The following is a 21,666-nucleotide window of genomic DNA, read 5'->3' on the forward strand; positions in this document are numbered from 1 at the left end:
ATAGTGCCTGAGGTTAAACAGGCACAGGATCGTGAGTCTCGCGGCGAACCACCTTACAGAGGCTTTGGAGGCCGTGGTCGTGGTCGCGGTGGGGGTGGGTATGCGGCCAGAGGTTTGTCTGCTGCAGGTTTGACGAGAGGGGGACCCCGCAGCAATGGTGATGCAAGTGGTCCCTCCGCAGGTGGTGCTTGACACCCGACTGTTGGAATGACGGTCTCCTTTAAAATTTCTTTCCTTAATGGTCACGCGAGGTTGTTTGAACTATTGCTTTTTTCAAGACATGCAGCCATACTTAGTATTCCCCATCTCTTCATCATGCATGTATACCGTATCTCCAATTTTCAGCCTGTCATGCGTATGATCCTCCTTTCTAATGGCCTAGTATAATTTTTTTGAGCGAGTTGCATTGGAGTTGCACATCAAACAAGCACAAGCAGGTATTTACGCTAAGTTTATGTGTGCTATTTCAATTATACACTTTAAATGCACCCCACCGTCCGTGCCCAGATTCACCAACCTCTCATTAAGTTCCTTGGGAAGAGGCATTGGCCTTCATGTGCTGAATCTTTCTTACTTCTTTCTCTTTCCTCTTCTGACCTCTTCCTCTAGCACCCGATGTACCGCATACCCACCCTGCGGCACCCGCTGAACTCAAAGAACGGTTTACCAGCTTTTTTCTAAGGCCAGCGGAATCGCAAGCGGAAGGGTCATCTCTTACGCAGGACAATAAAAGTGTCTTCGAGGACTTTTGGCAAGCGCCAACAAGGTATTGGAAACCTAGAGTTAGGGAAATTGAGGAAAAAGAGATGGATGCCGTTATGGTGCGTGGTTGAATCTTTGCTTTATACCTTCGCCTTACGCTGTTAGCAGAGTGGCGGGGCGTCGTCGTATTGATTAATTACCGTATCAAGTAAAAACATGAATCATTGTTTTGCGACAACATGAGCTAGTCCTTCTCTGCATATGCTAAAAGGTGCCGTTCGATTTCGGCCTCACCCATTACCCGCCATATTCCTCTGGTTTTCTCGTCCTCTGTCTCTCCTACCGAAACAATGCCTATTTCAATTTCCCCAGGCTTGTAATCAGTTGCGTGAACCGTGGACATGACCTCGATTGCCATCTGACAGGTATTCATTAGTTAGGAACATGTGTAGCCCAAAATAGTGACGCACCTCAATCACCTCGGCTCGACTAAGGCTCTTTCCTGCAGCCACAGCATCGTCCCCACCCCGTCCAGAATTCAGTTTCTTCCATTTCTTTTCGAGATGATTCATGGCTTCTAGCTGTTTTTGACCAGCCGCGGTTGCGTGGAATCCCACAAAGTATCCTGCGGGATCAAGCTTGAAACACTGAGGGCCAAATTCTGGATCGATTCCGATCAAAATCATGGCTGAAATTTCGTCAACTTTGATCAAGACCAGCACCGAAGGGACTTAGTTACCAATTCCCAATGGGCGCATGGCAGCACGCTGCGTATAAACTTGATTAATGTTGGCAAGCCGTCTTGATAGAGCGTCGGGCGTAATTTCGTAACCGAATTTATATCTAAAGTCGGCAGCTTCAGATCTAGCGCGGGCCACTTGAGCGCGTGCGTCGGCTTGGGAAAGAAACGATTGAGCAAGGGTGAAATATAGAGTCATTGAAACACACCTATAAGACCGGTCATTACACAGCCAATGGTAGGGGTTATGCTGAAGAGATGGGTGATCGTCGACGCGTCCAGTAGTTTATCCTGTGGATATCTCAGAACGCTTTTATAACTCGCCGTTGTTGAAACAACGCACGGGAACTTTACGTTGGGTAATAACAACGGAAGTATCCTTTCCTCTGACGGCAATTGCGGTGTGCCCTGAGCCAGAGATTGCTTTGAACGCATACTCTAAAGAAAGGTAAGACGAAGATTAAGATGATTAAGACGGCAGACAGACCAACTTGGTATAGACGTCCTTCGGGTGAGAATACAGTGAGATATCTAGGAATTTGTAAAATTGAATGGTAGAATGAAGTCAGTAAAAAAGAAAATTACCTATCGTATGATGTTCTGGACATGGTGGAGCTGGAGCAAGCTAAGAGCAAGCACTCAGCCTGCACTGCAGGACGCGCAAGTCCTCGTCACGTGTGTCCCGGTCACAAAGATGGTCACCGTCACACAAATTTCCTCCTTCCCCGTCTTCCTATGAACTTATCATGAAGGAGTCTGTCTCCCATCAGGCTCCAAAAGTCATGTATGTTCTGCAATCCGCTTATTCACCGGTTTTTCTTACCAAAACATAGCAAAAAGATTCAGTTTAGTTTACTCAATGCACAAGATACTGTCAAGATATCCGAGTTCGAGGTCACACATCGAGACCTTTATACCCCAACAGATCGCCAGCCTGTAAAGAATGGCGTTCTTGATCGTCGTTTGGTGTGTTCCCTTCTTCTTGTCTTTGCTTCCCATTTATTTGTAACTCTCAAGGGCACTACAGACAAAGGCGCATTCTGCGAAACATGCGGGCAATCCTCCGTCAATTGTGTTGGACATTATGCATATATCAAGCTAGTGGTTCCAGTCTTTCATATCGGTTACTTCAAGCATACGATTGCGGTGTTGCAGGCCATTTGCAAGGTTCGGGTTGTAGTCCATCCCGGGGTGTCTGGTCAAGCTCATATCTGCAATAGACATGTGCCCGCGTCCTTCTCGAAGAAACTGATAGGCGCATATTCATCAAACGCTTTCGTCGCCCAAATTTAGAGAACATGCAACGGCAATCGTTGTCAAAAGCAGTCAACACTATGGCACGAAAGGTGGTATATTGTCCTTACTGTTCTGCAACGAACGGCGCCGTAAAGAAAGCAGGCGCTCTCAAGATCATCCACGACAAATTCCGTGCGAAGAAGACGGCGGATGAGCTCGAACGGTGGAAGAAGACCTTTGCTCCTGCTCTGGAGGCTCAGAAAGAGTTGGCGATGTACATAAACAAGGCCGTGCATGAAGACCTAAATGCACTCAAAGTCCTTGATCTTTTCAGGAGAATATCTGACGAAGTAAGCTAAGGAGCGTTCGTGAAGAATTCTTTCTCATTTACTTTCCAGGACTGTGAACTGTTAGGCCTGCACCCAGATTGGGGCCGCCCGGAACAGTTCATCTGGCAATACCTTTCAGTACCCCCCGTTTGCATTCGTCCTTCCGTCGCCCAGGACGGGGCTTCCAACGAAGATGATCTCACAGTCAAACTGACCGAAATCGTGTTCACCAACGCATTAATTAGGCAGGGTCTTGCAAAGGGGTCTCCGACTCCCCAATTTATGGTATAGATGCCATTCTTCAGAGTCTCGGCGTTGCTAACATATCAAAACTTCAGGAACAATGGGAGTTCCTACAACTATCAGTTGCTATGTATATAAATTCAGAGCTGCCAGGGGTACCATCTCAACCTGGGCAAAAGCCAATTCGCGGATTTGTTCAACGGCTGAAAGGAAAGCAAGGCCGCTTTCGAGGCAATTTGTCTGGAAAACGAGTAGATTTCTCCGGACGAACGGTCATCTCGCCTGATCCCAATCTTCGTATTGATGAAGTTGCTGTGCCTGAACGCGTAGCGAAAATTCTAACCTATCCCGAGCGTGTTACCACCCATAATATCAATGCGTTAAGACAAGCCATTCGCAACGGTCCTGATGTACACCCTGGCGCCAACTTTGTCGCTAGAGGCGATAACAAAAAGTTCCTCCGATTCGGCAACCGTGCAGCCATTGCAGATGGTCTCGGCATTGGAGATGTTGTTGAACGACATATAATAGACGGAGATATTATCTTATTCAACCGCCAACCCAGTCTTCACAAGGTTCGTTCTTTTTCAATTTGACGTCGTGAAGCTAACGTATATCCACAGTTATCGATCATGTGCCATCGAGTAAGCTATTCAGTCCGTGATGTTATCGTGTCGGGATGCTCATCCGTTGCAGGCAAAAATCCGGCCTTGGCGTACCTTTCGGTTGAATGAATGCGTTTGCGGACCATACAATGCTGACTTTGATGGTGATGAAATGAATCTGCGTGCGCATCTTTACTCTTGTATCAGAACCCAAATTTTAATCAAAAACCTCCAGATGTTCCTCAAACAGAAGAAGCAAGGACGGAGGCTTTGGAACTAATGAACGTTAAGCATAATCTGGTGACCCCAAGAAATGGAGAGCCTGTTATTGCCGCTATCCAAGATTTCATTACTGCTTCTTTTTTGCTGTCTCGTAAAGATCAGTTTCTTGATCGCAGACAATTCACGCAAATCTGCTGCTACTTCGCTGACGCGGACATGCAAATTGACATACCGCCTCCCACTATTTGGAAACCTGTTCGCCTTTGGACTGGAAAGCAAATATTCAATGTTCTAATTCGACCCAACAAAAAGTCGAACATCCTCGTGAATGTTGAATCGAAATGTCACAAATGGGAAGAAGCTAAGCCAGAGAACTATCCTTCGCGTATGACACCGGCAGCGGATCTTTCACCGAATGATGGCTGGCTGGTAATCGTGAACAGCGAAATCATGTGTGGGGTCATGGACAAGGCGACGGTTGGGAGCGGGAAGAAAAAATCAATCTTTGGTGTTATTATGCGGGACTACGGGCCTCACGAAGCTGCTGCTGCAATGAATCGCCTCGCGAAACTGTGTGCTCGATGGCTTGGTATTATTACCTTGGCTTACTCTTCATGACCATTTTGCTCACCAGATGTTATTCAGCTAATTACGGATTCTCCTTGGGTATCAACGATGTCATCCCCGGCCCAGAACTCTCCAGACAGAAAGATATTCTGGTGGAAAAGGCTTACGCGGATTGCCAGGATCTTATCGCTCTCGCCAAGAAGGGAAAACTTGAAAACAAACCTGGATGCGATCAAGAACAGACGCTAGAAGCTCTCATATCATCTGTACTGTCGAAAGTTCGTGAAGCAGTTGGACAAATATGCATGAAGGAACTTAGCAGGCAGAATGCGCCTTTAATCATGGCAACCTGTGGTTCTAAAGGTAAACTCCAGTGACTGCATCGGCTTTTCGAAACTAAAAGCGTCGATTTGTAGGCTCCGTTATCAACGTATCTCAGATGGTTGCCTGTGTAGGTCAGCAAATTATCGCTGGCCACCGTGTACCGAACGGATTCCAAGATCGCTCACTGCCCCACTTCCCAAAAAAGTCGAAGGAGCCCCCTTCGAAGGGCTTCGTTCGAAATAGTTTCTATTCCGGATTAAGAGCTACGGAGTTTTTATTCCATGCCATCTCTGGTCGGGAAGGTCTTGTCGATACTGCGGTCAAGACAGCAGAGACGGGTTACATGCAACGGCGGCTTATGAAAGCCTTGGAAGATTTGACAACTCAATATGACCTGTCAGTGCGCAACTCGACGGGAGGCGTTGTACAGTTTCGATATGGCGATGATGGTCTTGACCCAGCTTGTTTAGAGGGGGATGCTCAACCAATCGACTTAGATCGATCATGGAACCATTCACTTGTACAGTCTATCTTCCCTCGCATTTGGCTCTATATCTGACGTATTTGCAGGCAATTGGTGGTCGTTCGGGTCGAGGATTTTTGCCTTTCGAGATTTCGGAACTCGTTGACCGCGAATTAGGAACGCATAGATTCATAAGCGAGTGCACAGCTGCGTACCTGGACCTTATCAAAGGCTTTGTCGCGGACCACATTGCTCAAAAGGTTGCTAATGTGCGGAAAAGTCGGGGCATGTTCGAAGCTCTTGAAAGAGAAGCCGAATGGGACGCTGAAACAGATTTGTCCCTTGGTGCTTCAGGTGGGTCTCTTGAAATTCATGGTCATTCATCTACCTCACCGCCATTTCATGACAGATGCGGACAAGGCTATCGTGGATAACAAGTCGAAGGTAACTGAGAGCCAACTTCGGAAATTCTTAGACCTTTGTTGGGTCAAATACGTCAAGGCTCGCATAGAACCAGGTAACGTTTGACCTACTTATATGTGGAACTCTCGTTTATCCATCATATCGTCCAGGATCAACGGTTGGTGCAGTTGGGGCCCAATCCATCGGTGAACCGGGAACGCAAATGACGCTGAAAACTTTCCATTTTGCTGGAGTTGCCTCGATGAACGTCACCCTAGGAGTACCACGTATAAAGGAAATCATAAATGCTGCGAAGGCGATTAGCACTCCAATCATCAGCTGCAAATTGGTAACTAGCGACAGCGAAGCCTCAGCACGTATTGTGAAAGCTCGATTAGAAAAAACATTGCTAGGCGACGTACGGCTTCTTCTATTGATGAGTACCGCGTTGTTCATGTCACTCTCCAGATTGCCAGTGTTTTGGAAGAAGCTTGGGCTCCAGAATATACATATATTGGAATCATTGTCGATGTTAACGCGATCCAGAAACTCCAGGTTGGACTCACCTTGGCTGCATTTCTTCTTAAAACTAATTTTCAACATGCAGCTTGAGCTGACTTTGGATGATATCAAGTGGGCCATTGTGAATGCGAAGAAACTCAAGATTAAACAAGAGGTCATTGATTTTTGCGACCCAATCATCTCTCACTGAGAAATTTCTAGTCGATCACCGTAATGCCTCGTAAAAATCGTCTTCGAATTTACATCGACGGCCAAGACAAATACTATCGTTTGCGTGAGCTAAAACGAGGGCTTGCAGACGTGGTGGTAAAGGTAAGTTAATAGCTAACTCGCCGATCTCTTTCTGACGTATTGTCAAGGGTGTCGGCACCATTCAGCGTGCAATCATCAACATAAAGGATAAGAATGACGCCAGGGGAAAGAAGGGCGACAAGGAGTTGTTGGTGGAGGGATATGGACTGCAAAAGTGCATGATAACTGAAGGTCTGTGGTCCGTGGTATTCTTTCCTAGTTTGCCCTGAGACAGCTTAGGCATTGTGGGAGAGCAAACCTCTTCTAACCATGTCATCGAGGTTGCCCAGGTTCTGGGTATCGAGGCAGCGCGCCAAACGATCATCAACGAGATCCAGTACACCATGAAATCTCACGATATGATCATCGATCCTCGCCATGTCATGCTCTTAGGAGACGTCATGTCTTACAAGGTGAGTTTGTTGGATCAATTTGAGGAGGTCACCGTCATCTCAATTATAATTAGGGCGAAGTTCTCGGTATCACTCGGTTTGGTGTTGGTAAAATGAAGGATAGCGTCCTGATGCTAGCATCTTTCGAGAAAACAACCGATCACCTTTTCGATGCCTCTGCGTTTGGGAAGAACGACAGCATCGCTGGTGTCTCTGAAAGCATCATTATGGGGAATCCAGCTGCGATGTGTGGTACCTCGATGTAGGTGACCTTTTGATTGTTCCCGGTCTATATCTCACAATACGTAATAGGCCTGCCCTGTTTTCCACAACGCCGACCTTGAAAAAGCCGAGGCGATTACTTTTTGAGACCGCTCTGTAAAAATTTGGCTCAAGTATTTATAGTATTTTATGTATAGCGTGGGATTGTGCTGTATAGTGGTTGATCAGCCACTGTGGCTGTGAAATGAAATTGTAGTTCTCAAAGCATACGCCAGTGTAGAATACAAATTGGACGACCTTTGCAATGGCCAAATCAAAAAAGTGCGTTTCCCGGTAGTATGGTACCGCTCGATATCCTTCTGACTATCCGATCTAGTCACACGAATCACAACCAGAGCAAGAAGGCCCATCGCAATGGTATCAAGAAACCCAAGTCGAACCGTTCACGCTCATTGAAAGGCGTAAGCACTCAACTTGTTTGCTTCATTTATTTCACCTCTTATGACCCGCGTTACACAGGTTGACGCAAAGGTACATTACCCCCTCTCCATGAACATACCGCAGGCATTAAATTCTCGTAAATTAGTTCCGCCGGAACGCTCGTCATGCCCTCGCTGGCTCAGTGCGTTCAATGCATCATATAATCCACGTTCAAAAGATCTAACACTACCCTAGAACAAAGCAAGATTAGCAGCCAAAACAGCAGCAGCATCATCATGAAACGTTATCACCACCATATGCCGCTCTTGAGAGTAACGTTCGCACTATATGTATATGCAATACATTCAATAAAAATGGGTAAATTCATGCTGGCGGGAAGAGTTCCAAGATTGTTCTCAAGACAAAGCTGCTGGGGATACATCCCAAGAATACAATGCCGCTGCTAAAATACGGGGATCTTGGGGGCGTTCCAAGACTGCTGTAAATATATACACGTACAATCACACGTCTCTCCGCTGACGATGCTACCTCTGGGGCTGGAAAGATTTGGCATTCCGATCCAAGGTGGCCCTCAAACGCATCGCCTGACATCCGGTCAAAATTTGTGTTGAGATTGACAAAGAGAAGTTCGTACCGCAGCATCCTCAGGTCGTAGTGCACCTTTCGCCATATTATGTTTTCCAGCTCGCAACTTCTGACTCCGGCTGGAGCTCGTCGCCTTTGCTGATCCCTCATTAGCTGACAACAGGGCCCTACATTCCTCATCCGTCGCTGGATGACCTTCAAGAACGGAGAAAAACTTGTGCCGGAGGACAGTCTTAATTCGCTCAAACGAATGAGTTGTGTACCACCCGTCGCGTTCCTGTCTTCTCATCAGCTGGTTCACAGAGGGCGAGCAATGGGCGAGTTACATCGCAAGTTTCACGTAGGCCCTCCGGGTCTTGGATCATCTCCTGCAACATTGGGTCAACAATATCGCAAAGCTGGAACGCTGCCGTCTCTTTCGTAACCGTTTTGCCGTCGAATATGTGAGAGTTCCTGGATAACCTGTAAGCTGCGCAAATCGAACTTTGAGAGAGGCGGGGGCCTACTTTTTGTCCGCTTCTCCACCCGACGTGTCCAGCCCGCGTAGATGCTCGTTGCCCTGTGATCTATCCTGCCTTCGAGTGATCACTGATGGACGCGCAATAGGATGGTTCGCGTTTCGGAAATATAGACGCTGGTAGCTACGAAATATGAGGGAAGGAAAAGAAAACAAGAGAAGAGTCATACAATCGAGCACTAGGATCACTGCGAGGGTCGTATCCGAACCTAACAAGAGTATCGCGCCAAGGTCCATCTTGAAATACATAGCAAACAAGAGGGAGCAGCAGCTTTGAACTGGCTCTCTCGATCAGAACGACGAACAATGAGGAAAATCAGAAGAAAGCCCACTTCAAAATTTCGCGAGTCTCCAGAGGTGCAAATTGGTTAAAGAGGGACATGCGCGTCCATATTGGACGATCGACGAAGACCTGAGAAAACTCAGTACCCTTGAAGGAGAGCAAAGGGGGAAAAATAGCTCACAGCTTGTAGTTTCGCAAGGATTACTTCACTAATTTGGTCCCTTCCCTTTTCAACAGCGTCTGGTGGTTTCAAAGGAACCTAGGGAGGGATTGAAAGAAGTCAAAGAAGTCATATGCAAGACGCTGCATAAGGCGTACGTGGGGATCCGAGAACATAATAGCAGCAGGACCATATCCCTTCCAGCGCATTTTATTGATAAGCCGTTTCTTCTCTTCTCCCGTCTGCTCGTCCACCGAAATGGATACCATGGACGCAGGATTTCCTTTGAAGCTGCGTGTATTGATGGGTCAAGCAAACGGAAGAAGAAAATGATAAGCCACGAAACTTGTATCCTTGGGGAATAGTCTGCCTGCTGAACAGTGGAGGTGGGAATAGGCGTAGGTTGCTGCGCGTGACGGTGTTTTGTTGTGATTCTGGAGAAAGGGCTAAAAGCTGGGGATCTAGGTTGGCGTCTACGGCAGGCTGAACGAATTGTGTGGTGGACGGCTCTTTGTCAGAGAGTAGATCGGGAATTTTGTACGCGTGAATGGTCTCAACTGAGGATGTAAATAATGGATCAGGTCGAGAGAAAGAGAGTTAGATACCATCCATACTGTCCATCGCAAGGCGCAACTTTGCAAGGGGATCATTCATGTCCGGTAGAAACTGATAATCGACCATGCCTTCGCTGATTTAACTTTGCATAACTCAGAACCAGGAAAGAACATACTTCTGAAGCGCACAGTTTTTGATATTACGCCAACGGCATCCACTTTATATTCACCAATGGCACCATCCTCTGGAGCGTCGTGACGCCTTTTCCGCTTTCTCTTTGTAACTTTGAGAAGGATGTTATTCGTGGCGACAATATCTCCCGGAATGGGATGCGCAAATGGGTTGCCGGGACGTAGATGGAGCTCGAGAAGAGCCTCAGTCTTGCGTTTGAACGCATTGTCGAGCTTGGATTGGCCTCCTAATGACTCGATGGCAATGGGTATAGACGTTGGGCGCACATAACCAGGATATTCGACTGAATAAAAGGGGAGCTGAGGAAGGGGACGCTCTGGTGCAGCAGAGTCGGACATGGAAGATAACGATAACGTGACTAACTACAAGTGTAATTTACTTGGATTTGGCACTAGAGCTCGTCACCCACTCCTCGTAGAGTTTCTATTCAAAATATCAGAAATTGTTCTCCAAAAGAAAAGAGAAAACCAACCTTTGCGTCAAAACCAGCCTTTTGCAGCTCGTCAAACATATCTTTCTGCGCCTTGCGAAATTCTGCGTTTGCTGCCAATCGAAACAAGTCCAACGTTGATACCTCATGTCCTTTTGCCAGGTCGATACCTGTGAAACGTTAAGTGGTATGTATCGCCGACATTCAAACAACCTGACCTTGGTCTTCAAGCATAATAGCGAAGCGTTCAACCGCTGCGGTGGCATCTGGATGTTTCGCAAGTTTGCGGTACATTTTTGAAGCCCGGATGCGTGTTAATATTGGTCTCTCCCATCTTGGCGGGGTGCATGATATTGGACGTCGTTGTACCAGGAATGGTTGTCGAATAATACGAGACCTAAAGCATTGAGAGAGAAGACGTGAAGATGCCATGATGTCACGACTGTCACACCAATGGACATTGCTGACTACTTTTCAGTCGAAGCCATCCTCGCCGACAACCAGGTGAGTCTTCATTCTTTTTATTTAAACAACATACACCTATTACAACTCCTTAGAAAGTCCAATGCACTTTTAAACATGAAATAAAGAACATGGGCCACCTCGGCGGAGGCTCAGAACGCGATGCATGGACATCTCTCATCCAACGCCACCACCACCACTGATAACGATACAGATACCCGTTCTAAGCAAGATGCAGTTGCCAATCTGGCTTGCTTATATCCTCATATATTCGTTGGTCCCTTCCATGCCAGTCTCTGCCACTACTAACAAACCCATCAAAAGGGACTGGGCAGACTTCAACATACCCGCACCATATACAACCAGAGTACGAAACGCGCTCAAGGCCGAAGCTTGTAGCGTCCGGTTATCGAGCCTCGTAGGCGCAGGTGGATCATGGTACGGTTTTGGAAAGATTATCTTGGATATGTGAGTATCACCACCAAAAAAAACAACACTCATTTCATAACATATACTCCAAGGCTAAGCGACGAACAGGCCAACGAAATGTCCGAAATGTTAACAAAAGTCACTCATTTTGTATCCACGCTACAAGTGGCACTGACGGGCAACACCCCTCAGACGTTCAAGGCCCGCCTCGTCGAAGCCATCGACCAGGCACAACACTTTGCCGCCCTGGGTCAAGGAGGAGGAGCCGGTTCTGGTGATGCCGCACAATCTTTTCGTGAGGGTCTGGATACGACCGAGCGAGAATGTACGCCCCACATTTTGTAAAACACGTCAGTCAGCTAAGCGATTTCCACAGTATTCGCCTTGGCTCAGGAAAGTGCAAAGAGGACAAAGCGGTGGTACGATGATAGCGATAAAGCGAGGCGGTGAGGATGTGAATGCTGAGCAAGAGACGTTACATGTGTGCTATTCCTCTTTCCTTTGGTCATTGTCCCCCACCTCTTCCGTTCTGCTCTTTTTGAACTCTTCAACGAACCTGTAATTTAATTGTACATCAATTCCTTGTCACTAGCAATATAACATGTCGAACGCACCATTTTACACTTGCCCACAAACCCAGCTCGATAGTCATGAGTGCAAAGATATGAAAGTTCCCAGAGGTCACGAATGCCAGCGCGACAAAAACCAAGAAAAGAAGAAGGAAGACTGCATCAAGTATGGCAAGAAACGTAGGATTGAGAGAGGATCCTGGTTTGAGGATGTTGTCGAATATTCCTTCAGAGGCGTCCTGAGAGTCACTCATAGAACGCGGTATACATAACTTTACGTAATTACAGTCGAGAAATATACTCTTGCACAGGAGGTCTTTCCTCCGGTTTTAGAGACCAGCATTGCTTCAACAAAGCCCATAAATTATGATCTAACCCCCGAGCAACAATTTGCGCCTCCGTCGGTCTTCCAGGCTGCTCTCCCTTGGACGCACTAAAGGCTGCGTGCATGTGGTGTTTAATCTTTCTATAAGGTTGCTGATGGGTCAATATCTGGAACAATACCGCTTCAGCAACTCCAATAAAAGAGAAAAATTCTCGTAGTCGATGTACCTCAAGAACAGTCATAGCAAGTGCATAGATATCAGTCGCAGTGGATAAATTGCCGTTTCCCATGCAAACTTCGGGGGCAAAGTACCGATAAGAGTCTGCGACGACGTTGCTCTGTGTGAATGGAGTTCCCGACACATCGTGAATGATCTGGAGGAACAGTAAATTCCCTACCAAAAGTACGGGGGAAAGGTGGACATGCCTGCGATAACCCAAAATCAGACAGAAGAGGATGCCCTTGATCGCTGATAAGAATGTTTGACTAAATTACTGCACAGTAAGCAGTGAACACAAGCCACCACAGGATACACCCACCCCTTTGATGTCGCCGTGAACGATAGGAGGGTTCATGGTGTGCAGAACCTCGACTCCAAGGGCGATATCTCGAATCTATAAAATTAGGTTTCAGCTGCGATAAGCCTGACAGCAAAAAAAAAAGAACACACGAATTGTCTATAGTCAAGGTCCTTGTCGTTGGCCTTGACGTAGGATAATGCATCGCCATTCCTCATCCATGGACTTACCATGAACCTGGATGAATATGAGATTGAAGGCCTTCTCGCGGATCTCATGCAAGCTCACGGAATTGGCCCCTCCTGACAAAAACCATAGAACGGCACAATATGTCGTCCTTGGTCGCGGTCCCAAACTTCTCCCCAGATCTTACCCTCTCTTTTGAAGCGCTAAGAACTCGCGTTAGCATCACTCATTATTCTTAATAATAAAAATCCCACCCTCAGACTGCGCTCATCACACTTCATTGAGCGAATCGCCTTGATCATAACTTTCTCCCTTCCCAGATACAACCCTTCAAATATATCGATAGTTGCAGTCCCTCGTACTGGCAAGTCACCTATTTTCTGAACTTCGCCAAATTTAAGATGGAAATCTGGGAGCAGCTGCCCAGACTGGCGTTGCAGGTCGTAGAGCTTTGATGACATTTTTTCATGCCTTTTCTCAGCAGCGACCTTGTTCTCGCCCATAGCCTGACAAAAAAAGGATCAACGATGCTCGAACTGGAGAGTGGCGCTACATTTCACCGTTTGCATAAGAGACATCATTTCTCGAACCATGTCATTCGTAATTGCTTGAGTATTCTGGATGTCGGACAGACTCTCCATTAGCTCTGCGTGATCGCGTCTCGCGTTTGCCTCAAAGTCCCTATGCCACTCGAGCATTTCAAATTGAGTCGTCAGCTGTTCAACAGAAGGGACTATGTCAGAAATTGGGTTTCTGTGTGACGAGTAGGCATGTACCTGGAATCGGGCCACACAATCGGATATCTGTCCTTGACAAATCATAATTTCCCTGGAAATCTCTTCTTGCTTTATGAGACTTTTGATCTTCCCCATATTGGCCCAGGCTGACATTCGGGTCTGAATGTCCAGCAAACATCTGGGTCAGGAGGTATAAGTATGATTCGTGAGCTGTGCCCCGACGGACTGACTCATAAACTGCATTTCTTGCATCAACGACATTTTTAGTAACCTCTCTCTTCTCACTGTCTCGCAAGGCGAGTACAAAGTAGTGACATCTATCGCGTAGCTGCCGAGCTGCATTCCTATGTAAAGGGTGTTCAGCTGTGTGATTTTTAACAGGTGAGCGCTGGAAAACGAGGCACCGATTTTGCACTACGTTCTCACACAGCTGTATGATAGCGCAGAGGAGCTCTACACAGGGAACGAGGGCAGGTACGGGAGCGAGTTGGGCGGTTATCTGGGCGACGGTCTTTCCCAAGGAGATGGCAAATTGAGACGTCTGGCCCGGGGCATTCGCGGCCATGTCCAAATGATTCGAATGGACAGCTAGTACGTGAACTATAAGGGCTCATGGCGATGTAGGAGGGAAGCCATGCAAAGGCCATGCGTAAAGGCTGTGGACTGCTGTGAGAGAAGTTGTCAACCTGCCAGTGAGAACGCTGCTAAGATTAGATTAGATCCCGCGCTTGACCTTGGATGCCATCACTGTTCCCTTCACCTTTTCCCAACCTCCCCGATTTCAATTCTCTACTCGTTCTGGGTCCATATCATGCATCAGCATCCATTTATCTTGCTCTTTCACTTCTTTCAGACCACGAGGGAGAACCAATAATTCTTTCGCCGTCTAGGTCCACACTTCTACAAGCATTACAAATGTTCAACGACAGCTGGCTGGCCACCAACTCTGGAACTGGTAAAATATCTGAAAGGCTGGCCAAGATTACCATGTTGTAATGAATATTCGTTCCCAGCGCTTTAAGATAAGCTTACAACGATGATTTCAGCTATCCTCCGTCACCCACCCATCTGTGCCTCTTTTTATCAATGCTGCATGCAAATCCCACCAAGGAATCGGACAATGGAACTCCTCCCCTTCACCCCAAAACTACGCGTGCACTCCCACCTAGGCTTCTCGTCTTGCTCGAACCATCCTCATACTTTCTCTCCTCTTCTTCCTCCGAGTCGTGCGTTTCTCGAGTCAATTTACATCCACATCCTGGCATGAATAATTATCTCACAGACCTTACACGCTATCGTCATATCTAAATCTTATAGCTCGCGTATTCGCTTCAATAGCTGGCCTCAAGAGGAACTCTGCCCAGTAGGTGAGCTGATCTGCATTCCGTATAAATATCACAACCTCCGTAGGCCCGTCGCATTCGCACTCTTTGATTCTCGATTGGAGGGGATGAAAATGCCAGTAGTGAAGCAACCAAGCAACCGATATTCTTTCAACGAACCGGACGGGCACCCACCTCCTCGCCCTGAACTTGTGTTTCCGTTTGTGGAGAGGTATTTTGAATGGGTCGCTGCGTTCGACGAGGGTCCGTCACTCATGTGCCGCTGGATTGATTTTACTTACACCCAGTTGGTCCAGAGACCGAATACGTGCCTTCTTCACAGGAGGACAGTCCTACAGAAGGAGAACGCAAGAAATACAAGCATTTGAACCTATCTCGCGTTAACCAGGACACGGAAGTTGCACCATTGGTTGTGAAGTGGATGGAAATCTCGATGAAGTCCAAGAATACAGTGACGACTCACTTGGAGACACATCTTGTCCCAACTCCACCGTGAAAAGCTTGAAGCCCGATATATAACATGTATGGTATACATTGTACGCTCTCTGTGGTTCAATAAATAGGTTTGTGCGAAGCTATCCTATCCATTTGATGTGAAACGGCGTAGAATTTCCCAGGTAGCGGTCTAATCAGAGAGGCAAGAATTTTGAACTACGCGTCCGTTGCATGGCAGTACAATGTAATTTGAGCCCTTCCATGTATTTGGCGTAGTATTCTTTGGTAAGACCTGCGAGTGTCATCTTGTAAAATAGCGCCTAGGAGATTATATCGTCAGAGAAATTGCTGAAACAGTACTCCTGATCAGGCGATATGCTTCTCAAGGTTCTGGCGAATAAGCGTCGTAGCTTCGCGTTTTACGGCCAGCGGAATAGAAGCTACACTGGGAGTGAGAAGGTGAAGATATAGAAATAACCGAGCATACTCTGGGCGTGAGTGCGAATCTCTTCCAACAACGTCTGATAAGATAGTGGGTCCATGTTCCTTGCTCGTTCTATCAACAAGCATGAGAACTGGGTCAAAAAAATCATTTTAAAAGCAACCTTTACTACGATGACGTATGTCATCTGTCCATCCACTTTCGTTGAGCTTTGAATTCAACATTATCCTAATCCTGAGAGACAGTTTAGAGAAAATATCAGCGAGAGAAAGCGAAAGTACAGACTGTTCCCAGTCGCCACTCTCTATTAGTCGGTGACGAAGTTGCGAATAGAGCGTGTTGCCGTCATTGGGTGGCATTCGTGACTACCTCTCAACCTCCCCCCAACTTCTGTTTCCACTACGGTCAGAAGTGCGGAAAACATGCTCGATACCGTGGAGGGACGCGTACCTTTGGTTCTGATCGAGTGCAATGCTAGTGACTTCATTTGAATAAAATATTATTTACGTGGGAATTCTATTTAGAGGTCCGCCTCAAACCGTGCGTCTTGCGTTCAACTTGCCCTCCCAAGATATCATGTCTGCGCAAGATAACGACCCATTCTACCTAAGGTATCTATCAAATGTATCCTCTATTTATCCGCTACTCAATTGTTTTGCTATCTACAGATACTAGTACGCGTTCAAACACATCATCATCACCTCCTACTGAAAACGGGATTTTAGCACCGGACACTCTGGCAAACATGGCCACGAGTTCTTGGAGTTTGAATACTCTCATGGCCGTCTCCGATACGCCAACAACTCCAATTATCGTAACGACAGTCTCATTCGAAAAGAGAGTACGTATATCCGATTAGCCATCTCAACGCATCTATTCAAGTCCCATAGTGTGGGTAGGGCCCCTCGTCGTTAAGGAGCTCAAACGTATAGTTGAAGCCAGCGAAATTACAAAGTGAGTCTTGGACCGCCGAAGTGCTCCAATGCGGGCTGATGACGATTCTTTGCATCACAGGGAAGACGACACGAATTGGCCGAAGAAGAACATCGTTGGAAAGCAGGAGCTTGAAATACGTGTTGGGAACGATCATATTGCTTTTGAAGTTCGTCCTCTACCTCACTATCTCCTCTGCGTTCCTTTACATTGCTCCTTTTCGCAGACTGCGAAAATTGGGTCGTTGGTTGACATTCAGGACAGCGAAGACCCAGAAGGGCTCCGTGTGTTCTACTATCTCGTGCAAGACTTGAAGGTAAACTGCTCGAAACGAGTTTGAATATAGAGTTCTCACCCCTTCCCTGTAGTGCTTGATTTTCTCGCTGATTTCGCTCCACTTCAAAATCAAGCCCATTTAATGGTGTCATGTAGGACTTTCTTGGGCTTTGGGGGGATTGAGTTGGCTGTTTTAAAAATGTATCTGGAGAGGCTAGCATCGAGAGAACATCAAAAATGTTTGTGTGTCTCTGATATCTTCCCAAACCAAACCAACCAACACCCTTTTTGATATCCGATTAGCACAGTCCAGCCGACTCAAGCCTCCGTCAAGAAAGCGCTCGTATTTTGTAGCAGGTATGTTGAAGCGATGAAAACAAATTACCTTTCAGCTAATTTTCTCCATAGACATCTTTTAGAACCATCCTGTTGTCGCTGTATGTAATACTTCTTATCTATGCCAACAGTTGTGTGAAATGGTGCAGAACTCAAAGTAGAGCATCCAGAAATATTATGTACAAACACGCAACACACACTGCACTTCTAATCCTTAACATCTGCGCCTCGCTAGTCGAGTTAACAAACACCCGACTGCTTCAGCGGTCTCCACTTGAACATCGTCTCTGGCAGAACCACAACCCAGATTTTTTAAAAAAAATAGGGATAGGCGAAGTACATGTAGGATCCGGATGTGTGCAAAATGAGTTCAACAGCTGAGATGACCACTGACTATGATCTTGCATAACGATTTGGACATGATTTTTGAGGCAAAGCATGAATACACTCAAACTGAAACGGCCATCCTCATCCTAAGCAGCAACAACAAAGAACTCATTTAGGAGTTATTTAGTAAACTATATTGATGAAGGACTTTTCCTCCGTTGTCAAGAACCTCGATGGTGTTCCAGTCGTCAACGGATACGACATAGATAAGTTTATCCACGTTTACTCATAGGTTAGTATACGATATGGCAGATATCAACAAGAGGCTTACCTCGATGCACGATCTTGGGAGGGCGGGTACGAAAATCAATAATGATATAGTCAGACATCCATCCCTTCTCAATCCATTTACCATACTCCCCTTCGGTGAATCGTCTTGCGTGTTGGCCCAATCGATTACCATCACGAAGAAGTTCAACGCCCCATTTTTTCGACCGGATGAAGAAATCAATCCTTCCGTTTTTCGTACCAAACTCTGGAAATGAAACAGAACCATTCGCGTGCTTAGAGGATGCGGAGTAGAACTCGTCCTGGAGACCTATTTCGTGTTTTTCTAGGCTTCGCTGTGAAAACCTCTGGATAACAGCTAGGGAAAATTCGAACGGGTTCGGCTCGATGATCCTAGACTCCAATGGCGATCCATTGAGCTTCCAGTTTATACATCGCCTGTGGAGCGGAGATGCAAACGTGTACAATATTCCATCGATATCTGCTCTGGCTTCTGTATGCAACCAACCAGACCGGAATATCATGCGGAGGGCCGCCTTTCGGTTATCGTCGTTGTCGGGGTTCGAAGCGAGGTAATTGTCCGGGCAGACAATGGATCCTTTTCTAATGACTTCACTCATTACAGCTGTTACATCCAGGTTTTCACGTAAAACATTCGCCTGTGGGAGACCACGGCCAAATACCGTTCCTTTGTAGATGGCCTGGGGTATGTCAGCCATGGAGACACCAGTGATAAACATTTCGTAGGTGTATTCGGCAGATTTCACCCGTTCACGATATGACTAAATTAGAATCAGTATTAGTCGAAACAAAAATGAAAGGGCTCTTTACCTTGTGCGCGGCGACGCACTTCATCAAATCCTCGCAAGCTCCCACATGACCGTTCGTCATATCAAAGACGCAATCGAGGAAGGAGTCAGAAAAGCGGTTATCGTGGAACTTCAGTCGTACGAGCGCGTTGAATTCTTCTCTAGTGAAAAGAAGGCCAACAAGGATCCCATCCCCGCAGTCAAGACGAGCAAGGCCCACGTGCTGTTCCTTTCCGATCCACATTGGCGATAAATTGTCGGCCCCGGTGTAACCAGAGCTGCCGTGGCTGGCAAAAGCAACAACCCGCATACCCTGTAAACCCGGATTCTTAAATCTAGTCCAGAAAGTTTTATCCCAATACGTCGACTGCGCTTCGTCTAGAATGAGGATCGTATTCGGGGTGATCTGCACAGGCATATTTTCTGGCCATGCGGCAACAAAAACCACTTCCGTATCAGGTTCTGTTTCATTGATATAGCGGCGAAGGAGTCCCGCCAACACAGACTTTCCGCTACCTGGAGTGCCTCTGACTGAAAAATTTAGTTTTAAGGAAGTCAGAGCAAAAAATTGCGATACCAAGTACCCATCTCTGCTTTTCGAGTTTTTCATACAGAGCGGAGACTATTATTTCACGCTGAACATCTGAGGGTGGAGGGTCCTGTTATAGAGATTGCAGACAGCAAATTGGAAGGCTTTACAAGAAGCGTGGATGTAGTCCTCTTCGAGTTTCAGTTTCTTTAATGGTGATTCAGCAGCTGAGCAATCATCAGGATATGTTAGAGGTCAAGAAAACAGTTGAAGTCGTGAGTTGGTAAAGAAAAAATGAGGGAGGTTGAAGTAAATGCGGGTTGGGAGAGCAGAGAGAGTTTGGAAGAGGTTCGCGACACCATGGACAGGTTATAAGACGAGGGGAATGGAGGAAGAGAGAAAGTGGGTGCCAGATGAACAGGGCATCGAGAAATGACGAGATGGGAACATGCGGGAGGTAGTCCAGAGCGGCGAGCGAATCGCGTTTGGGAGCCGGCGAAAAGAATAAATGACATTGATGCGTGCGGAGTAGATGTTATGGTCAGTCCCAAACGTGTAGAAGGCGGAATGCCAATCCCAGCAGGAGAATGAAAGGGGATATCGAGGAAATTGAAGCGAACAACGAGTTGGCAAACGAGGCAAGTTTTCGGGTGAAATCTTATCAATAATGCTCAGCCACGGAGATTCACTCTCACTCACCGGTAGCAGGGACCTTCACGATTACGTGGAGGTGCTCACTGGGAGGTTGATTTGGAAAGATTTTGAAGAGGCTGTCTGCGGGCTCTAGTTTGGTGGCATATTGCGAAAGGCTATCTCCCAGGGACCTGATACGTGCAGCGAGAGTGTCGGCTGGACCAGCGGTGATAGCATTGAAGTCGTTTGGCTGGAAAGGTGGTGATGTAAGTCATGTCACTTCACATCGCGACTCGTCGATTGCACTCACCTTCCACAATTCCAAAATGTGAGGACCAACATCCTTCAAAGTATCCAGCGCTCGCTCCCTTTGTATAACCCCCTTCAACTCGCTAACCACGTAATCGCACCCCATACTAACTAAAAAGACGATAGATTCGCCCGCGATAAGACAATTAAGTCGACGAGACTGTGTTTCAGGCATATCGCTCGATGTGCCTGTTGGGCTCCCCGTTGGCTCATCCCCTTTTGTTAGCCGTTTGCGAATGGACCCAATTGCAGAGGAAGGTTTGTCCTTTTTTGTGCTCATAACTGCGTCTGGTGAGGGAACGGCAAGGGAACGGTTAAATGAGCAAGAAGAGAAGCTGCGAATGATGAAGGGGTGATTACATAATTTCGAACTTTCACAGCGCTGGTGTGCACTTTGTTCAAGACTTTGTTAGCAACTTTTTTTTGTTATGCTGAGCTTCAGGTTGACTCGTCCTGCGTCAAGATGCCTGTCAGCTATTGCACGGCTTAACTCTACGTCAAGGTACGCGGCGAGCATTCAGAATCCAGAATTCAAGGATGCAGAGTCAGTTGTTGCCATGATATTTCTTACGGGTTGCTAATTTCTATTGTAGAATGTTTGCAGCGTACGTCTATTGCGTGCCTTCGTTGCTCCTCTTTTTAACTTGACGTAGTCTGGATGAGCTCCTTGGTTCCAAACCAAGTCTCCCGACACCATTAGAGCTAGCAGAAACGGAATCCGAGATATCCGGGAGAATACCGTAAGTACTTGTTTCCTTTTATCCTTTGCCTTGCTTAACCCATATCGCAGTACACAACCAACAGATGCTACATGGGATCCGAGGGACCTACCTTTCCGCCAAACGCTCAACGGGGAGTACACAGAAAGGGAGTGGGCAGCAACCCTGATTAACGGTCGTGGTGTCCATAATGCCTACTACCACCCACAAACACATGGCATCCCCGTCGCCAGCGTCCACTTTCGCTCCCACCACGTACGCCTACTAGAGTTCTTCACCCACTTTGCCTCACACGCCGCCTCCTCCCTCGGCATCCCCATCTCAAAAGTTGCCCGACTTCCCACTCAACGGACCTTGTGGACCGTTCCCCGCAGTCCATTTGCGCACAAAAAGTCACAGGAGAATTTTGACAGACGCGTCCATAAACGGGCGATCAAGGCGTGGGATGCTGACCCGGAGGTGGTGGACAGATGGCTGATGTATTTACGGAAGCACGCGTTGGGTGGAGTTGGTATGAGGGTGACTAGATGGGAGAGGTTGCCTGTGGGCCATGGCGCGACTCGCCTAGCTCATGTTAAGCAACAAATGAGGGCACCCGGACCGAAGACGGTGGAAGAAGCTGTCAAAGCTCTGGGAGAG

At 47.0% G+C, this 21,666-nt stretch overlaps 14 protein-coding genes across 14 annotated transcripts; 7 read left to right on the top strand and 7 right to left on the bottom strand.

The window, feature by feature from the left end:
* Positions 1–477: 477 nt before the first annotated feature.
* On the top strand, positions 478–960 carry LACBIDRAFT_294900 (uncharacterized protein). The gene is made up of 3 exons (XM_001884219.1): positions 478–556; positions 610–821; positions 871–960. The coding sequence occupies exons 1-3, from the start codon at positions 484–486 to the stop codon at positions 892–894; spliced, it is 309 nt and encodes a 102-aa protein (XP_001884254.1). The 5' UTR covers positions 478–483; the 3' UTR covers positions 895–960.
* On the bottom strand, positions 947–2,074 carry LACBIDRAFT_191251 (20S proteasome subunit; the record flags this gene model as incomplete). The annotated part of the gene is made up of 7 exons (XM_001884348.1): positions 2,027–2,074; positions 1,929–1,972; positions 1,785–1,879; positions 1,651–1,732; positions 1,442–1,597; positions 1,173–1,390; positions 947–1,120 (listed from the first exon to the last, which is right to left on the bottom strand). Exons 1-7 carry the CDS (start codon positions 2,047–2,049, stop codon positions 947–949), a joined length of 792 nt encoding a protein of 263 aa, XP_001884383.1. The 5' UTR covers positions 2,050–2,074.
* Positions 2,075–2,187: 113 nt separating this feature from the next.
* Positions 2,188–7,419, top strand: LACBIDRAFT_252209 (uncharacterized protein; the record flags this gene model as incomplete). The annotated part of the gene is given in 22 exon segments (XM_001884220.1): positions 2,188–2,225; positions 2,275–2,407; positions 2,459–2,608; positions 2,662–3,027; positions 3,076–3,291; positions 3,345–3,824; positions 3,873–3,893; positions 3,946–4,036; positions 4,090–4,461; positions 4,477–4,665; positions 4,722–5,006; positions 5,060–5,487; positions 5,538–5,784; positions 5,840–5,947; positions 6,003–6,250; positions 6,301–6,387; positions 6,440–6,508; positions 6,556–6,666; positions 6,714–6,837; positions 6,886–7,058; positions 7,112–7,299; positions 7,350–7,419. 22 exon segments carry the CDS (start codon positions 2,188–2,190, stop codon positions 7,417–7,419), a joined length of 4,194 nt encoding a protein of 1,397 aa, XP_001884255.1.
* A 95-nt stretch (positions 7,420–7,514) lies between these two features.
* Positions 7,515–8,066, top strand: LACBIDRAFT_303686 (60S ribosomal protein L29). Its single transcript, XM_001884221.1, has 5 exons — positions 7,515–7,580; positions 7,636–7,720; positions 7,779–7,790; positions 7,846–7,881; positions 7,935–8,066. The coding sequence occupies exons 1-5, from the start codon at positions 7,564–7,566 to the stop codon at positions 7,977–7,979; spliced, it is 195 nt and encodes a 64-aa protein (XP_001884256.1). The 5' UTR covers positions 7,515–7,563; the 3' UTR covers positions 7,980–8,066.
* A 158-nt stretch (positions 8,067–8,224) lies between these two features.
* On the bottom strand, positions 8,225–10,330 carry LACBIDRAFT_303687 (uncharacterized protein; the record flags this gene model as incomplete). Its single annotated transcript, XM_001884349.1, has 11 exons — positions 8,225–8,284; positions 8,335–8,562; positions 8,612–8,738; positions 8,792–8,926; positions 8,973–9,080; positions 9,135–9,214; positions 9,267–9,344; positions 9,404–9,536; positions 9,592–9,802; positions 9,851–9,928; positions 9,976–10,330. 11 exons carry the CDS (start codon positions 10,328–10,330, stop codon positions 8,225–8,227), a joined length of 1,593 nt encoding a protein of 530 aa, XP_001884384.1.
* Positions 10,331–10,367: 37 nt separating this feature from the next.
* Positions 10,368–10,854, bottom strand: LACBIDRAFT_303688 (uncharacterized protein; the record flags this gene model as incomplete). Its single annotated transcript, XM_001884350.1, has 3 exons — positions 10,368–10,415; positions 10,465–10,592; positions 10,641–10,854. The coding sequence occupies 3 exons, from the start codon at positions 10,852–10,854 to the stop codon at positions 10,368–10,370; spliced, it is 390 nt and encodes a 129-aa protein (XP_001884385.1).
* A 21-nt stretch (positions 10,855–10,875) lies between these two features.
* On the top strand, positions 10,876–11,763 carry LACBIDRAFT_303689 (uncharacterized protein; the record flags this gene model as incomplete). Its single annotated transcript, XM_001884222.1, has 5 exons — positions 10,876–10,926; positions 10,980–11,048; positions 11,099–11,352; positions 11,406–11,638; positions 11,690–11,763. The coding sequence occupies 5 exons, from the start codon at positions 10,876–10,878 to the stop codon at positions 11,761–11,763; spliced, it is 681 nt and encodes a 226-aa protein (XP_001884257.1).
* A 36-nt stretch (positions 11,764–11,799) lies between these two features.
* On the bottom strand, positions 11,800–12,136 carry LACBIDRAFT_303690 (uncharacterized protein; the record flags this gene model as incomplete). The annotated part of the gene is made up of 2 exons (XM_001884351.1): positions 11,800–11,869; positions 11,928–12,136. The coding sequence occupies 2 exons, from the start codon at positions 12,134–12,136 to the stop codon at positions 11,800–11,802; spliced, it is 279 nt and encodes a 92-aa protein (XP_001884386.1).
* A 28-nt stretch (positions 12,137–12,164) lies between these two features.
* On the bottom strand, positions 12,165–14,213 carry LACBIDRAFT_303691 (uncharacterized protein; the record flags this gene model as incomplete). The annotated part of the gene is made up of 8 exons (XM_001884352.1): positions 12,165–12,581; positions 12,634–12,693; positions 12,747–12,821; positions 12,878–12,962; positions 13,014–13,114; positions 13,166–13,417; positions 13,472–13,826; positions 13,879–14,213. The coding sequence occupies 8 exons, from the start codon at positions 14,211–14,213 to the stop codon at positions 12,165–12,167; spliced, it is 1,680 nt and encodes a 559-aa protein (XP_001884387.1).
* A 173-nt stretch (positions 14,214–14,386) lies between these two features.
* LACBIDRAFT_303692 (uncharacterized protein) lies at positions 14,387–14,644 on the top strand (the record flags this gene model as incomplete). The annotated part of the gene is made up of 1 exon (XM_001884223.1): positions 14,387–14,644. One exon carries the CDS (start codon positions 14,387–14,389, stop codon positions 14,642–14,644), a length of 258 nt encoding a protein of 85 aa, XP_001884258.1.
* Positions 14,645–15,487: 843 nt separating this feature from the next.
* LACBIDRAFT_303693 (uncharacterized protein) lies at positions 15,488–16,245 on the bottom strand. The gene is made up of 5 exons (XM_001884353.1): positions 16,154–16,245; positions 16,032–16,102; positions 15,914–15,982; positions 15,799–15,866; positions 15,488–15,746 (listed from the first exon to the last, which is right to left on the bottom strand). Exons 1-5 carry the CDS (start codon positions 16,225–16,227, stop codon positions 15,621–15,623), a joined length of 408 nt encoding a protein of 135 aa, XP_001884388.1. The 5' UTR covers positions 16,228–16,245; the 3' UTR covers positions 15,488–15,620.
* Positions 16,246–16,444: 199 nt separating this feature from the next.
* On the top strand, positions 16,445–17,552 carry LACBIDRAFT_291269 (uncharacterized protein; the record flags this gene model as incomplete). Its single annotated transcript, XM_001884224.1, has 9 exons — positions 16,445–16,479; positions 16,537–16,542; positions 16,594–16,709; positions 16,759–16,822; positions 16,883–16,970; positions 17,028–17,117; positions 17,170–17,316; positions 17,381–17,434; positions 17,486–17,552. 7 exons carry the CDS (start codon positions 16,445–16,447, stop codon positions 17,218–17,220), a joined length of 450 nt encoding a protein of 149 aa, XP_001884259.1. The 3' UTR covers positions 17,221–17,316; positions 17,381–17,434; positions 17,486–17,552.
* A 360-nt stretch (positions 17,553–17,912) lies between these two features.
* LACBIDRAFT_303695 (uncharacterized protein) lies at positions 17,913–20,588 on the bottom strand (the record flags this gene model as incomplete). Its single annotated transcript, XM_001884354.1, has 7 exons — positions 17,913–18,025; positions 18,072–18,810; positions 18,860–19,368; positions 19,415–19,480; positions 19,537–19,593; positions 20,066–20,249; positions 20,310–20,588. The coding sequence occupies 7 exons, from the start codon at positions 20,586–20,588 to the stop codon at positions 17,913–17,915; spliced, it is 1,947 nt and encodes a 648-aa protein (XP_001884389.1).
* Positions 20,589–21,231: 643 nt separating this feature from the next.
* LACBIDRAFT_162985 (uncharacterized protein) lies at positions 21,232–21,564 on the top strand (the record flags this gene model as incomplete). Its single annotated transcript, XM_001884225.1, has 1 exon — positions 21,232–21,564. A coding segment is annotated over one exon (333 nt), but the record flags the coding sequence as incomplete, so codon positions are not given.
* Between the last annotated feature and the right edge of the window lie 102 nt (positions 21,565–21,666).

Source organism: Laccaria bicolor, genomic scaffold, assembly GCF_000143565.1.
Source record: "Laccaria bicolor S238N-H82 LACBIscaffold_25 genomic scaffold, whole genome shotgun sequence".
Taxonomy (NCBI): Eukaryota; Fungi; Basidiomycota; class Agaricomycetes; order Agaricales; family Hydnangiaceae; genus Laccaria; species Laccaria bicolor.